Source organism: Anoplopoma fimbria, chromosome 5 (assembly GCF_027596085.1).
Source record: "Anoplopoma fimbria isolate UVic2021 breed Golden Eagle Sablefish chromosome 5, Afim_UVic_2022, whole genome shotgun sequence".
In the NCBI taxonomy this organism is placed as follows: domain Eukaryota; kingdom Metazoa; phylum Chordata; class Actinopteri; order Perciformes; family Anoplopomatidae; genus Anoplopoma; species Anoplopoma fimbria.
Window position 1 is genome coordinate 14,870,006 of NC_072453.1, and position 14,852 is coordinate 14,884,857.

A 14,852-nucleotide genomic window follows, 5' to 3' on the forward strand; every position below is an offset into this window, starting at 1 on the left:
GTGTGTGAAGATGGTGTTAGCAGACAAGTGTAAACAGCTGTGTTATTTTGTGTCATAACGCTGATTGGTAACACGCCGATAAGCCCTGTGACAGAGCGTTATTATGTGCCTCCAGCTGGAGGGAAACAAATGCTCTCACGTGATGAAACTTGACAGAATCATTAGCAAGGGCATGCGTGTTTTTTTTTTTTTCTCATCCACACACACACACACACAGTTTAACATATTCACAAACTCCCCGCCTGTCATGTTCGGTTAAGGAGTGGTCCTGCTTTTGTTTAGGTTGGAGAGCGCCATGTTTGCTCGTCAAAGTTTCTCTGAGTAGGAATGAAAATATGTGTCCATCCCTGAAAGTCGTTCAGCATCAGATACATGTAGTTCTTTGTCTTTTAAATGAAGCAGTTTAATTAAGGAAATGTTGAGCCATGAACTTTAGTTATGTTCAACATGAGCCTTGGGCTGAAATTTCTCCTCTCGTGTTGTCTTGTAGGCCCGGACTGCTCGCTAACTGTTCCCTCAACCGAGTCCTTCTGGGTGCTACCAAGCGTCAAGCCCTTTGGCACATCACTCGCCAGAGCTTCCCAGAAGGCCATTGTGCAAGAAAAGGTCATGTGGGTGGTGGGTGGATACACCTTCAACTACAGCTCCTTCCAGATGATTCTCAAGTAAGTCATAGCATAGCGTGTCCCCCAAAAAAAATATTACACAAGCACGTATGTTTCTCCAACATCCTGTCCACTGAACAATGGAGGTCAACACACACTAAAAGCACGCCATGGTCACCGAATGTATCATCTTTATTGCCCTTTATGTTTTCATAGCACTTCTGCTCCATTAAAATCCCCAGTCTCAGATTATGTCCTGACCATGCTCTTACTTTGAAAGATAATCGCAACCAAAAGCTGCTAAAAGATGAAGTGCAGAAAAGCATTAAAACAATAACCTAGCGTTGGGGCTACCTGTAACTGGCAAAAGTATGAGATTTCAGGTTTCAATGGTTTGCTTTATGAATGCATAGGTGGTGCATTCACTTAGCTAAATTGAGAATTTAATGTTAAGTGTTCCTGGATGACTCGTCAGATAAAATGCAGAACTGACTTCTGTGCTGCTGAGTCATATCCTGGCTCAGAGTTAACTGACAGACTTCTTGTCTTCATTGAGTGGACAGGCTCTCTCTATCTGCTCCACCTATTTGCTCACAATCAGGTGCTATTATTCCAAAAGTATTTTATTCTAAATGATCAATGTGAGATGATATGACCAGGTGTCATGTTTTATTGCGCATGACCACAAACATTTATTCTCCCGTGTTCATCATTGTGCTAAACCTCTAGCCAAACAGAACTACTTTCTGTGACTGGGAGACTAAAGTGTTACCTTAGGCTTGAAGGAAACTGCTACCTTTTGTGATTAAATCAACTGATCATTAGTTAAAAAACATATTTATGTTAAGAAACAAGCTACATGCAAGAAGTGCTTTAAGCATGCGGGTAATAAATATGTTTTTAAGGTTCTGCATACGTTTGGATGCATTAAAGCATAATGTTCTTTTGCTTTGCTCTGCAGCTACAACCTGGAGAGTGGCATCTGGAACACTGTTCCAATAAACAGTGGCCCTGTGCCAAGATACGGCCACTCACTTTCTGCCTACCAGGTAAACAGATATGGCTCAATCTCTCTGGGTATAAATAGACTTTATAGGATGCTAATGTTAGCAGGACGGAGGAGGAATTATAATTATAATTAGTGGTGTTACAGTTTGCTTTGCACTAAAAGGAAACCACACATGTCATTTACAAAGGGAAATTTGTAAATTTGTTGAGACGTGTTTTTTTTTTTTTCTCATGACCACATATCTATGATTACGAGAAAAATAAGATTGTACATCCGCAATATTCTCATTATTAACACGAGTAAGCTGTATGACATGTGACTATATATTTAACAGTAAGTAGATGAAGGAATTTCAACTAAACAGGCTTGTTTGAAAAGGTGCATTTTATATGATTATGTTTGACACAAGTCGGCGTTTCATTTCATTTTCTTATAACGGCATGCCTCAGCTTCTCTGCACGCTTGTTTAAACACTCATCTCTGCTCTTTTCAGGATGACATCTACATGTTTGGTGGGAAACTGGAGGCGGGCTGGGGTAATGTGACAGACGAGCTGTGGGTGTTCAACGTACCGAGTCGGACGTGGCAGCGGAGAAACCCCGTGGTCGGCCCGCCGGCCCAGGCTCAGATTTACGCTGTGGAGGGTCACTCGGCCCACTGCGTTCCACTAGAGGAGGGCGAGGCCATCATGCTGGTCCTCTTTGGCTACTCCCCCATTTACAGCTATATCAGCAACGTCCAGGAGTACAACCTGAGTGAGTCACAGCTTTAAGAGAATGTTTGTTTCTCACTATATCAGCTATCTTAATTCTTTATCCCTCCCATCGCATGACATCATGTACATACCATCGGAAATGGTATCTGCTTGGAACTTCTATTTACTTTAATACGGTACAAAACAGGAATCTTCAATCGACAGTAATATGCATATCATAGCTATTATTTTGCATAATGTTTGGATCATACTGAGCTTTTTATACTGAATTTTAAAGCCAAAGCAATCAATGTGAGTATGGTTGTGGTTTGAAAGGGCAATCATTTCTAAAAGGCTTTGGAAATCCTTTTTTTTTTTTTTTATGATTAAAAACCTTACAGCGTTTTGTTTTTTTGTGAATCCACAAATTTACAAAACCTTCAAACAATACTACAAAATCTGAAATTAAAATTTTCAAATTCCAAAGATTATTAAAATATATAAGATGTAATATAATATCAGAAGATTTTAAGGGCGAGGAGCCAAGCTCTTCCCAAGTGATCATTTTCTATCTATCTGCATTGAAAGCTTCCTGTATCTGTGTCCTTGTCAGGGTCCAACACGTGGCTGGTGCCTGAGACTAAAGGCGCCGTTCCCCAGGGAGGTTACGGCCACAGCAGCACGTATGACAGCGCCAGCGGCAGTGTGTACGTTCATGGAGGCTATAAGGCGCTGCCTGCCAACAAATACGGCCTTGTTGATGACCTCTACCGCTACGACGTTAACACCCGGACATGGTAAATCAACACACATTCATTATGCATTCATGTCCGTGTACATGACACTGGTTGTCAAATTGAGTCTCGTAACACTTGCCCTTGAAACTACTTGTCATGCCTGTGTGTTCTAGGTTCGTTCTGAGAGAGAGCGGCTTCCCACGGTACTTGCACTCAGCCGTGCTCCTCAGCGGCACCCTGCTCATCTTTGGCGGCAACACGCACAACGACACATCACTCAGCAACGGCGCCAAGTGTTTCTCTGCTGACTTCCTCGCCTACGACATTGGTAGGACTCTTGATTATCCCCGACATCGTACCACTGTTTGGACGGCGACCTCTCCACCGGTGTCAACAGCTTGAATAATGTTTGTTAAAAACCTTGATGCTCCCTTACTTACTGTGTCGTGTTTTCCTCAGCTTGTGATGAGTGGAGGCTCCTGTCTAAACCAGACCTGCACAGGGATGTCAACCGCTTTGGTCACTCTGCTGTGGTCAGCAATGGGTGAGTCTATCTAATGGAATCAGGTCCCAACATCACATTACATTTCAATGCCCTTTATAGTTATTATGTTGTGTTGCACTTTTTGCCGAGTGATTTCCCCCCTTCTGAGGTTTTTTAAAAATAGAACACACAAGTTTATCTTTATTGTTTTACACTCTGTTGTCACGTTTTTCTTTTCAGGTCCATGTACGTGTTCGGGGGCTTCTCCGGCGTGCTGCTCAACGATGTGCTTGTTTACCGACCCCCCAGCTGCCAGGCCTTCCTGGCAGAGGACGGGTGTATGAACGCTGGCCCAGGGGTCCGCTGCATCTGGAGCAGAGGCCATTGTCTCCCCTGGGAACTCAGCATGGCTAATGGGAGCCTCACTCCTGCCCCATTCTGCCCCCCTAAAGCTAGTGAGAGAGACAGACATCCACAGTTTTGTTGCATATTAATCAGAGTTTTTATTTCTGGTTAACACAGTCGTTTAGGCTCTCAGCTATTCTAAATGACTAAACTTTTTTTCTATTGTCAACTAGTTACATGCAAGTTGATTTACAAAGAAATGGTTTACTTACTTATTCCTGAGGAACTCTTTCCATCTATTTAAAATGTAATCCTTTTTATGTATTCCAGGCAAAGTATGATTTTGGAGCATATACACACTCATTGCTGCTGTTGAACCTCTCCCTATTTTTTTTCAGTAACTGTGGACGAGCGGTGCTACCGGTTCTCCGACTGCGCCAGCTGTACAGCCAACACCAACGGGTGCCAGTGGTGTGATGACAAGAAGTGCATCTCTGCCTCCAGCAACTGCACCTTGGTGAGTGGTCCAACAGGGGGCGTCAGAGCCCTTCTGGTCCTCTGAAACACTCGCACTGAAACTACAGTTCAACACCGTCCTGTCTTTTTTCTATTCTCTCCTCTTTTTCTGTAGAACGTGAGGAACTTCACCGAGTGTCCAGTGCGGAACGAGCAGGTGTGCAGCAAGCTCGCCAACTGCAAGAGCTGCTCGCTGAATCTCAACTGCCAGTGGGACCAGAATCAGTCAGAGTGCCACGCTTTGCCTGGTAAGATGGACGTGGAACCCCCCCCCAAGCACATTTCCATACACACGAACACACACCATCTTCTTGAAGGCTTTGGATTCAGTCCTCACACGTGCATGAGAAGAGGGTCACGTTTAGTTTTCACTTCGTCTGTTTCTTTGTTGCAGAAAGTGTAGCACTTTCTATTGCACATGAATCCTGTCCTTGATCTCATGGCTAACATCTGATGTCAACACTTCGCAACACAAAGTACTCACTTATGTTGTCAGATGATGTCGTGTTCACTGTAATAAACGCCTCCGCTGACATTCAGACCTGAAGGGAATATTTAAACAGATATTCATTAATTTAAGGATTTGTACATTGTAATTGTAAACAACATTTGGTATTTGCAGGGATGTACTTTCAAGATGTCAACCTGATGTTGTTTATCAGTCCTGGCAGATTATTATTAAGTTTACCTATCAGCCTCTACTCCCCCCCCCCCCCCTCCAGAATGTTGACTCAGACTGAATCGGAAGAATTGTTGGAGTCACTTTATCCATAATTTTCAGTCCGGGAAGCCTTGTCGCCTAAGGGCTTGTTGTTGCAGCAGCGGTGGGACCTGCAAATCGTACTTTGTGTGTGGATTTCTGTTGCCTGTCAGGGAGCCTCTGCACGATTCATACACTCAAAATGGATACACAGGCCATCCACAGGCACTTGCACACAACCCTCTAAATGAGAACCACCATATTTTTATGAGAAGCATTAAATAACTGGCAATTTGGCTTCCAAAATCTCTAAGGCAATTAAGTGCCTAAGGTTTGGAATAAGAACTTCCTGCAATCTGCATACAATACTATGTTCTCTGCTTGCTGTCTTTTCTTATAGAATGGTACCCACCCCCCGTTGAGCAGTATTTAACTAATGATTTAATATATGATTAAATTAGATAATTATTACTTTATAACAATGTAAAAGGGGTCCCTTGAAGTGCCATACCTATTGAGTTATCACCTGAATCTGCAGCTCACCAAAGCACGTTCATTTCGTAGTTTTCGCCAACAGAAGGCAGCTGTGAAAAGTCTAGACATGCACCGATATCGATCCTGATGGTGATATTTGATATCAGTCCTATGTTGTCTCAAACAGCTGGATCAGGTATTGGTGGGGAAAGCAGTGTTTAAGTCAAGCCTGATGTTGCCTTACATATACAAAAAATGATCCCATTCACCTTCACACAGGGAGGAATACAGTTTATTGATTAAACGCTGGTGTCGTATTGGTACTCCGTATCGGGGCGATACCCAGGTATTGGTATTGATTATGTTGGGTCAGTGCATTCCTAGAAAAAACCCAGAAAACCCAGAGTACATAACCTGTTTAGCACCAAATGGCCGACAGATGAAGTAAGAGACTTGCTGGCCAATACATTTAAAGGCTAAAGAATTAGATATTTGCTGCGTAAACACCAACTCTAAGCTAACAGGTTCACCAAATCAACTTAAAAGGTGATGTTATGTAAAAAACCTGTGCCCTCTCTAAAAAAAACAAAAAACAGGTATTGCATAAAAACATGTCTTGCCCATGGTTCATACATCATACTCTTTCTTTTGTTCCCAGCCCAGCAGTGCAGTGAGGGATGGAGCCAGGTGGGGGAAGCCTGCCTGAGGATCAACTCCAGCCGCGAGAGTTATGACAACGCCCAACACTACTGCAAAAACCTCAATGGGAACATCGCTTCACTCACCACCTCCAAACAGGTGGACTTTGTGCTCGAGGAACTGAACAAGCTCCAGCAACAAGACAAGGTAAATATCCATTTAATGTACGTTCCTATAGTAAATACTGTATCAAATGAAGTCATATATATATTTTCAGGTAACATCAGAAGCCGGCTGATTGAATACGCAGCTTACAATTTGGTGTTTAGCTGACAGAAGAGAACAGCGAGTGATTTTCTGCTTGTCGAGCCTGTCAGCAACTCTGATTAGTTATGCATTCGGAGATGATTTTGTCCTGATCAGTTTTGTACATGTGCCTGCTCTTTTTTCCGTCTGATTGCAGCTTTGCTTTTAGCTTGTGTAATTTGTGTCTTTCAACCATTTTTCATCAAATTGTTTTCCACTTTGCGCAAACTATATGGTTTGTTTTTGACTATGACGCAATTACCAACATCTTCTGAGATACAGCACCTGACGATTCAGACTCTGATAATCAACATCTCAATTAATTTTGTTTTTCCTTATTTTGAACATTTGTATCCTTTTGGAACACTGTCAGTTTCCTTTATCTGCTTTATATAACAAACCAGGGGCCACGTAACTCACTGTCTTTGGCAACAATCATAAGCACTTATCTAAGGCATGTTTGCTTGCAGTTTTCACTTTGATCAGAGTATAACTTTGAAATTGCTTTGCTTTTATACAGTGCATTTTTGGTTTTCTGAAAAACACAAATATATCAACACATAAATGAGAATATGTGATGCAAATCCAAAATGCGTGTAAATTTGTGGCGTTTTAAACGTCCTCCAGTTAACATAATCAGAGCGACTAGGCTCCAAATTCTTCTATTTAGCCAGTTGGCCTATCAACACAGCAGAGAATAGCTTTTAAAATATAGCTTATAAACCACAAATTGTTCATTGAAACAAAAAAATCCAATGTCCCAACAACATCATAATTGAAGCCTCTTCATCTTTAACGGAGAATATTAAATGCTCTTTTTGGCAAACACTCACCTTCTCATCTCCCCACAGCTACACATCCACCTTGCACTGAAAGATAATTGTGGAGTCTGTTGATGATTTGACTTTGGTTATGCCTGCTCTATTCACGAGGACATCATTTGATGTCATTCTGATGGGTTGAAACGCTCCTGTTTGTTCCAAACAGAACCTTGGCATGCCATTTCCCATCATTTTCCCATTACATTACAAGTCGAATCCTGAAGGCAAATAAGTAATCACATCTGTGAAATTATTTTCAGTCGACTTTTAATGGCATTCTTTTTTCCCAAGGTGTAAATAGCATGAGGGAGCAGAAAGGGAGGCAGAGTTGTGATATTGTATTTTACATTTGTGACTTGTTAGGTCTTTTGTGTGTTTATTCTTTTTGCCGTGTCTCCACAGCGGCTGTCTCCATGGGTGGGTCTGAGAAAAATCAACGTGTCGTACTGGGGTTGGGAGGACATGTCTCCCTTCACCAACGGCAGCCTGCGCTGGCTACCCGGCGAGCCCAGTGACTCCGGTTTCTGTGCCTACCTGGAGGAGCCTCAGGTGTCGGGCCTGAGGGCCAACCCATGCACCGCCACTGCCCACGGCCTCATCTGTGAAAAAGCTACCGGTAACACTTATGTTATCTGTTTGTAACATTACATAGAAACAGTCTAAAATGAAAAAAATGACTCATTATCCTTTTCCTTTTTTCCTGTCTCGCCCCTTTCCTGTCCAGGAAACCCCAATCAGAGTACCCGTCTATCCTGTAAGAAGCCCTGCTCGCTGCACACCAATTGTGCCAACTGCACCAGCCAGGCCATGGAGTGCATGTGGTGCGGCAGTACGCAGCGCTGTGTCGACTCAACGGCCTACGTCATCTCTTTTCCCTACGGCCAGTGTCTGGAGTGGCAGACTGGAGATTGTGTGGGTAAGTGTCTTTTACTAAACTAAATCTAGATGAGACTTCTTTGAAGTCCGTAGTCTGGCATTAAGGTGGTCGACAACAAGAGTTCTGTAAGCAGTCAATATTCATCACTGCCAGAGGAGAGGTTAAAACAGCTTAAAGTGGAAGGTGTTTGTGCCAGAAGGAAAGTGCTATACGTTTCCTGTGATTAGCTTTGAAAGCATTTTTTTCTTCTTTTTTGTAATGGCCAATTACTCTAGTGTATATATAGTCGCCCACTCTGTTAGATTTCCCTGTTGACCATGCTGCAGAGGGACGTTTACCATTAGCTGGTCTTAAGGGGTTTAAAGACAGTAAAGAATCAAGGAACAGTTTCAAAGAAGCCTCCAAAGAACTACACTCAGAGAAACATGGTGGGAATGGCTGCTCAAACAGAAATGTTATTGTAGTTTTTTGGAGTAGGATTTAGGAATAGATTTACCCGAGGCTACTTTAACAACTTTATGGTGGTGAGGTGCAATTCAGTGATGGATCCCTGTGCTGTAAAATGCTAGTAGGCCAAAGCGCTACTTTAATGAAGTATAAAAAATATATCATCAATCAAAGTGCTCTCTTTTAAGGCACTTCCATAATTAAAAAAAAATCTTAAAGCTCTCAAGATTACCGTACACATGTCCGTGTCATCTTCAATTTAAAAATGACCAAAGTTCTGTCATGATTTCACAATTTGTAACCATTTTATCCTTGAATATCTTGTACAGGTTTTCTAGAGTATATACTAGAATGTGATAACTTATTTTATCCCCTTCATTCTTCATAAAAAAACACAGATTACAAGGTGCTTTACACTCAAGAAAAATAATTCAAACATTCAATGAAGAACAAGGCAGCAAAAAAAACAGGATTACCTATCAGGGTCGGATAGAAGGCGTAATAAGTTTAGATTCAAACCTGAAACAATGTCTCAGAGCAACAAAACACATCTCCTTCTGATTTGTCATCATGTCCAGAAGTAAATTGAATAAGTACTGGACACATGCAGTGGTAAAACTGTTAACAGTATATTCACTACACATTGGTAAGTTGATCAGAGAGATCCCTCACCTGAAGGTTGGTGCAGTCGTTCAGGTCGGCGCCGTCGAGCTTTGTGATGTATGGGTTATCGCCATAGTTGTGTCAGATCGTAAAAAACATCTCGGATCAGTTTAGCGAGTAACAAATTTAGGGGAGCTGAAGGGTTGCAGTCCCAAATTCATTTGTGTCAGCTGGTATTGGATAACCCAGAGACATTTATGTGCACTGTGGATATTTGTCTTGAGGAATTTGTCCCTTTTGGCGTGAAGGACACAGAAGGGTATCCTATAAATTCTCTCTGTGTTTTCTCCTTTTTTGTTTTGCTCCGTCCGACTTTGCTCCTTCACATTCACTCTAAAAGTTTCATTCGCCACTTGAGTCGTCGACCTCGCTTGCTTTATTTCTTACCTCTCAGTGCGTAGAGAGGCTTTATTTATGTTGAGTACACTGCATACACGTACTTCAAACCACAGACCTCGGTTTGAAAGGGACTGTGATAGAAAATAGTCTAATTTTGCAGCTCTGACATAGAACAACTAGTTAGTTCCTAATAGTTGGTAGTTTGTTTATTTGCTACCGGGAAGGTTTTTGTTTATTTATGGCCTTCAGCAGTAGTTCTAGTGATTTTCTACCTGTCATCATAGAAGTAGTGAATCAGAATATCTCCTCAGCTTCTTCGTAGCCATATCTTACAGATCCAACAGTCTGACCAAACACATCAACATCACATCTCTGCTGTGAACACACTGTCTATCTGTTTCATCCACAAACAGAGAATCCCTCCAAGCTGCATTTACTTCAGACAGAATTTTAAACATGCAAGGTCGAGTTGACTTTCTCTCTTTTCCTCGGTGCTTGATTTGATCTTTTGTAATAGGACTGGCCTGTGTGTGACTGTGTAAAGTACAGGAGCTGAAACAATTAGTTGATTAAAATGAATTGTCAATTACTCTGATAATTGCTTTCATGTTTCTGTCATTTTTTCAAAATTTTTGTAATTCACAATTTTCTGTCTTTTATGGGGTAAAACAAATCATTAATTGAGCAAATAATCTGCAGATTAACTGATTATGCAAAAAGTCATGAGTTGCAACCCAAGCTGAGAGGCAGCTGTAAGAATTAGGGGAACCCTTTTTTTTGGGTTGATTAGTTGTTTGTTATGATGTTTTTATTGCAAAATAAGCAATTAGTAAGTACTGGCAAATAATCATTCTGTATCTCTGCTATCTCAATATTCACTAGTATGCTTTGGTCTTTAAAATTAAAATTGCCCTGGCTTGACTGCATCCAGAACAGGAAGACTAGAGAAACAATTTTAATAAAGTGCGGGGAGCAGTTAAGATAGCGTAAAACTAATTGCTTTTGGATGGAGTATGTTGAAGTCAACATACTCGTAAGGATACCTGTTGATTTAAAGCAACGTTTGTCATCTGTTGATTGCAGGGTGCATTAAAAAGACTGATAATTGAAGTGGCAAGGTTGTCATTTCGATCAATAATCTTTGCAGGCTCCAAAAATCCAGACAGAACACTTTGCAAGTGGCGCAACAGCCTGCAGACACAGTTTATAGTAAATGTAACCACAGGAGACGTCGGACAGCAGAGTGGATGTAAAATAAACTGATCTCATAAAGTCTGAGCCTCCAGAGTTTTACCTTAAAAGACATTTCGATGTCATTTGTGATCGAGTGCCGAGGTTCCACATTTTAAAATGCACTTGAAGGCTCCCATAAATACATGCAGACCTGACAGTGCTGTATAGAGACTTGGGTCCAGGAACACAGGTTATATATTTGCTCGGCTGGTGAAAACTGTTAAGGCTGGATGAAGTGACGCATTCTTTGCTGTACAGACCCGTTCATAATCACCATCCAATTAATGTAACAGCTCAAGGCATCAGTTTTAGTTGTTCGCGCTCGCACGTATTGATTTATTCGTCTCGATCGATGCGGAAAATGTGGATTTTGTTTTTATGGCAGATTTAATATTTCAACATGCTTTTGTGTCTTGGCAAGACAGAAAGTCTTCATTCCGCAGCTTTTTTTTTTCTCAGAATGGTATTTTAGTGAGAAATCTGCCACTGACGTCCTGTCGTCAAAACAAACTTAAATGGCTTTCAGTACTTTGTGCTGATTGTTGTCATGGTTTCACATCCATTAGCGGAATAGCTAGAGATTTGTTTGACATAAACTGAGGTAAAAGCACTCAGTGTTTGTCTCCTTGAAGTAGTATGCCCCCCCCCCCACCAACTCAAGTGTCTATCTTGCAGGCAAGTGGCGGTGCTGAAACTTGTCAAGCAATTTAGTGGCCTGAAAGTTCATCTTTCCAAATGACAAAATAGCAACGCTCCCTTTGGGTTTCTGAGTTCAGAGTGAGGTGCCACTTCACACATAACATTAAGCCTTTCATTGAACTTTGCTCACGTCACAAACCTTTCACTGGCCCCGGTTTCTTTGCCTTTTTGCCCCTCAATCAACTATTTAATGCTCTTCACTTCCTATCATCTCATGCGCTTTTAAATCTGTTGTCCTGGCAGCTCATCAGATAACCTGCTTGTGTTTTCAGCACATTGACGCTCCTTAATCTGCAGGTTAAAAGCTAAGAAATGACTGAAGATGTCTGTTTAAAAAGGCTCCTAAAAAAAATAAAACCCCTGAAAGCAACATCCTTCAGGATTTAGTTTACTTCAACATTGGCCCTAAAATAAGCAGACTGCTGTTTTGTTTCAAGGTGACTACCCAGGTAAATACATTTTCAAATGAAAAGAAATTGACAAATATGGCTAACAAAGGAATATAAACGAAGATAGAAAACACTTACAGGTTTAAATCCCTTTAAAAAGAGCAGAGGAGTGCAACAGTAATGGAAACTTTACAATAAGATACTGGTAAGAAGTACCTCTCCCTTCGTCTCTCCTTTAGCCCAGAACTGTTCAGGCCTGCGGACATGTTCCCAATGCCTGGAGCAGCCTGAGTGCGGCTGGTGTGGAGATCCCAGCAGCACAGGGAAGGGCCTCTGCACGGAGGGGTCTTACCGAGGGCCAATGAAGAGACCGGTGAAGCAGGGACAGCAGATCCAAACAGGGGACATGATCCTGGAGCCGGGCATCTGCCCCAAAGACAAGGGCTACGAGTGGGCCTTCATTCAATGCCCCGGTAAGAGATCCACTTCCTGTTCCTCTTACTGAAATTGCAGATCATGGTGACTTCTTGAGAGGTTGTTGTTGTTGTTGTTGCCTATTGACTGTCGTGTCTCAAGTTTAAAAAGATGTTCTTATCGAGGATTCTTGTTACAGCTTCCCTATGCAACTCATCCCTCCCTGCTGACTCTATGCAACCTTACGCTCGTGTGCCATTAAATGCTGTCATTAAGCCCCAGTCCATACGACCACGTCATGTAAGATGATGACATACTCGCAGCTGGCTGCAATAGGAGAATGTGAGGCTAATATAAAAGTATAAAAACCTTGAGAAATCTGACATGTAAAAGGGTTTTGGTGATATTTTTGCCTTATTATGGGGTTTAATCCTTTAGGTGCACACCTTAATGTGTCTGTACTTCAATTTGTCATTCTTAATGGTGGAATTAATTGTAACAATCCGTATTTCCTCATATATTTGATACTAACAAGGTTAACTTGCGTCTTACATAAAATATCCCGACCTTTTCCATTAGATGTTGACAGAAAGAATGCTGGTTCATTAAACATTGCAGCCATTAAAATTATTTTTAAATGGCAAGTCTAATTAAATAGTAATTAATATGACATGGCAGGCACAAGCTACTGACAGCTCCGATGGGCCCGTTGCTTTTCCAGGAAGCAATAACAACAACAACAACCCTAGGTGTACATTTCTTTTTGGGATGGTGTCAAATCCTGGTTGTTTATTAGCTACAGGGAGCATTATCAAAATGATTGAGTGACTTAGACACAAACTATTCAAAACTAGCTTGCAGAAGGATGGGGAAGATTGTGACTGCAAGCATGTTGGCAGAATTTTATCGTCCCTAATCATTAAAATATAATGAAAATCCATGCTGGTTCTGCCTTGTTAGCTTGCCAGTATAACCAACAATAAGGATATATGAATCTGAATCTGACATTTCATTTTCAGCCATCTCCTAATTATGTTGAAAGTTAACCCTGACGTCGCATAAATCAATAACCATCTCTGTTTTCTCTCTCAGCGTGCCAGTGTAACGGCCACAGCACGTGTGTGAACGGCAGTGTGTGCGAACAGTGCCGCAACCTCACCACCGGTCCTCACTGCCAGACCTGCATGCCTGGTTACCATGGAGACCCGACCAATGGCGGCAAATGCCAGGGTGAGTGTGGCATCGCCTCAGAAATGAGTTACTCTGCACACATGAGACGTAATGGATTTACTTGATGTCATTTTGATGAATCAGTCAATTGATGTAGTTTACCTCTAACACCCTTAAACTTTTCTCAATCTTCTATATGCATTTAATTAAAAATGTACGTTTGAACAACTACATCTCAAACTACATTCTCTATGTTCTTTAATTTGGACCAGAGCTGCTGTGTGTGTGTGTGTGGATTAAAATTAAACTCTTAGAGGAATATTATTTACTTATTGAATTCTAATTAGTAGATTGCATGATAAACATACAGTAATACAGCATCTTAACCAACAGAGGGCACTGTTGTGTATTGATAAGAATTGGTGACATTTTGTCTCCCTTGTTTGATTAATGAGAATATTCCTTCATATGCTGGTTTTATAATATATATAAGTGTTAACATAAAAACAACTAAAGGTAAAATACACATCAGGTCTCTGTTGGTTTATTTTTTGCTGTGTTTACTCAGTTGAAAATGCCTCACTGAAGATGAACTGTGTTTTCCTGACATTAGAGCAGATGTGATCCACTGTGGGAAATAGAGATGAAGCTGAAGGTCAAATACTGACTTCTTGTGTTTCTGTGGTGTTCCACACCTTAAAGCCCTGCTTTGTTCAAAGTAGAAATACGCCATGCATCGTAATTCTGGATGTATTGAGAATACACACACACACACACACACACACACACACACACACACACATACAGGAGTGTTGAGCTTCGTGAAACACTGACAATATAAAGCCATGATAAAAAATTCCAACACATATCCACTATGATTTAGTTGTTGTACTAATTGTCAGGGTGTGGTACTCAGGTATTTTCTCAGTGGATATAAAACTTTTTTGATTGAGATTTGAATGGCACATAATGCAGATTTATTATCCGTGTCTCCTGCTCAGTGCGGAATAAATTATCCGGAGTGACTGCAAACCATAATTTATACGGCATTCATGTTGTCAAAGCAAAAGCACATAATGCTTGCTGAATTTAATGTGGGGAATGGGTGTAAACATTAAGCTGTTAGCAAATGGACAGGCATTTAACTAAATATTAAATGACTGTATGTGCATTTGACAACAGTCTCAGGGTATTGGTGAATAAATAATAAATATAGATTGACTGGTAGTAGTTAGATTTACCCACACTGGTGCCTTATGAGACATGAATAGCACTCCTGAGATATTACATG

At 41.2% G+C, this 14,852-nt stretch overlaps 1 protein-coding gene across 1 annotated transcript in view; it reads left to right on the forward strand.

Annotated features, from left to right (window-relative positions):
- atrnl1b (attractin-like 1b) overlaps positions 1-14,852 on the forward strand; it is a 58,745-nt gene that overhangs the window by 5,885 nt on the left and 38,008 nt on the right. The window contains exons 6-19 of the mRNA XM_054598748.1: positions 491-665; positions 1,567-1,654; positions 2,108-2,369; positions 2,922-3,105; positions 3,219-3,373; positions 3,505-3,589; positions 3,770-3,984; positions 4,273-4,391; positions 4,506-4,638; positions 6,223-6,410; positions 7,733-7,946; positions 8,055-8,246; positions 12,217-12,450; positions 13,484-13,621. Coding sequence (XP_054454723.1) covers positions 491-665; positions 1,567-1,654; positions 2,108-2,369; positions 2,922-3,105; positions 3,219-3,373; positions 3,505-3,589; positions 3,770-3,984; positions 4,273-4,391; positions 4,506-4,638; positions 6,223-6,410; positions 7,733-7,946; positions 8,055-8,246; positions 12,217-12,450; positions 13,484-13,621 — 2,382 coding nt within the window. The remainder of the gene's footprint in view (positions 1-490; positions 666-1,566; positions 1,655-2,107; positions 2,370-2,921; positions 3,106-3,218; positions 3,374-3,504; positions 3,590-3,769; positions 3,985-4,272; positions 4,392-4,505; positions 4,639-6,222; positions 6,411-7,732; positions 7,947-8,054; positions 8,247-12,216; positions 12,451-13,483; positions 13,622-14,852) is intronic.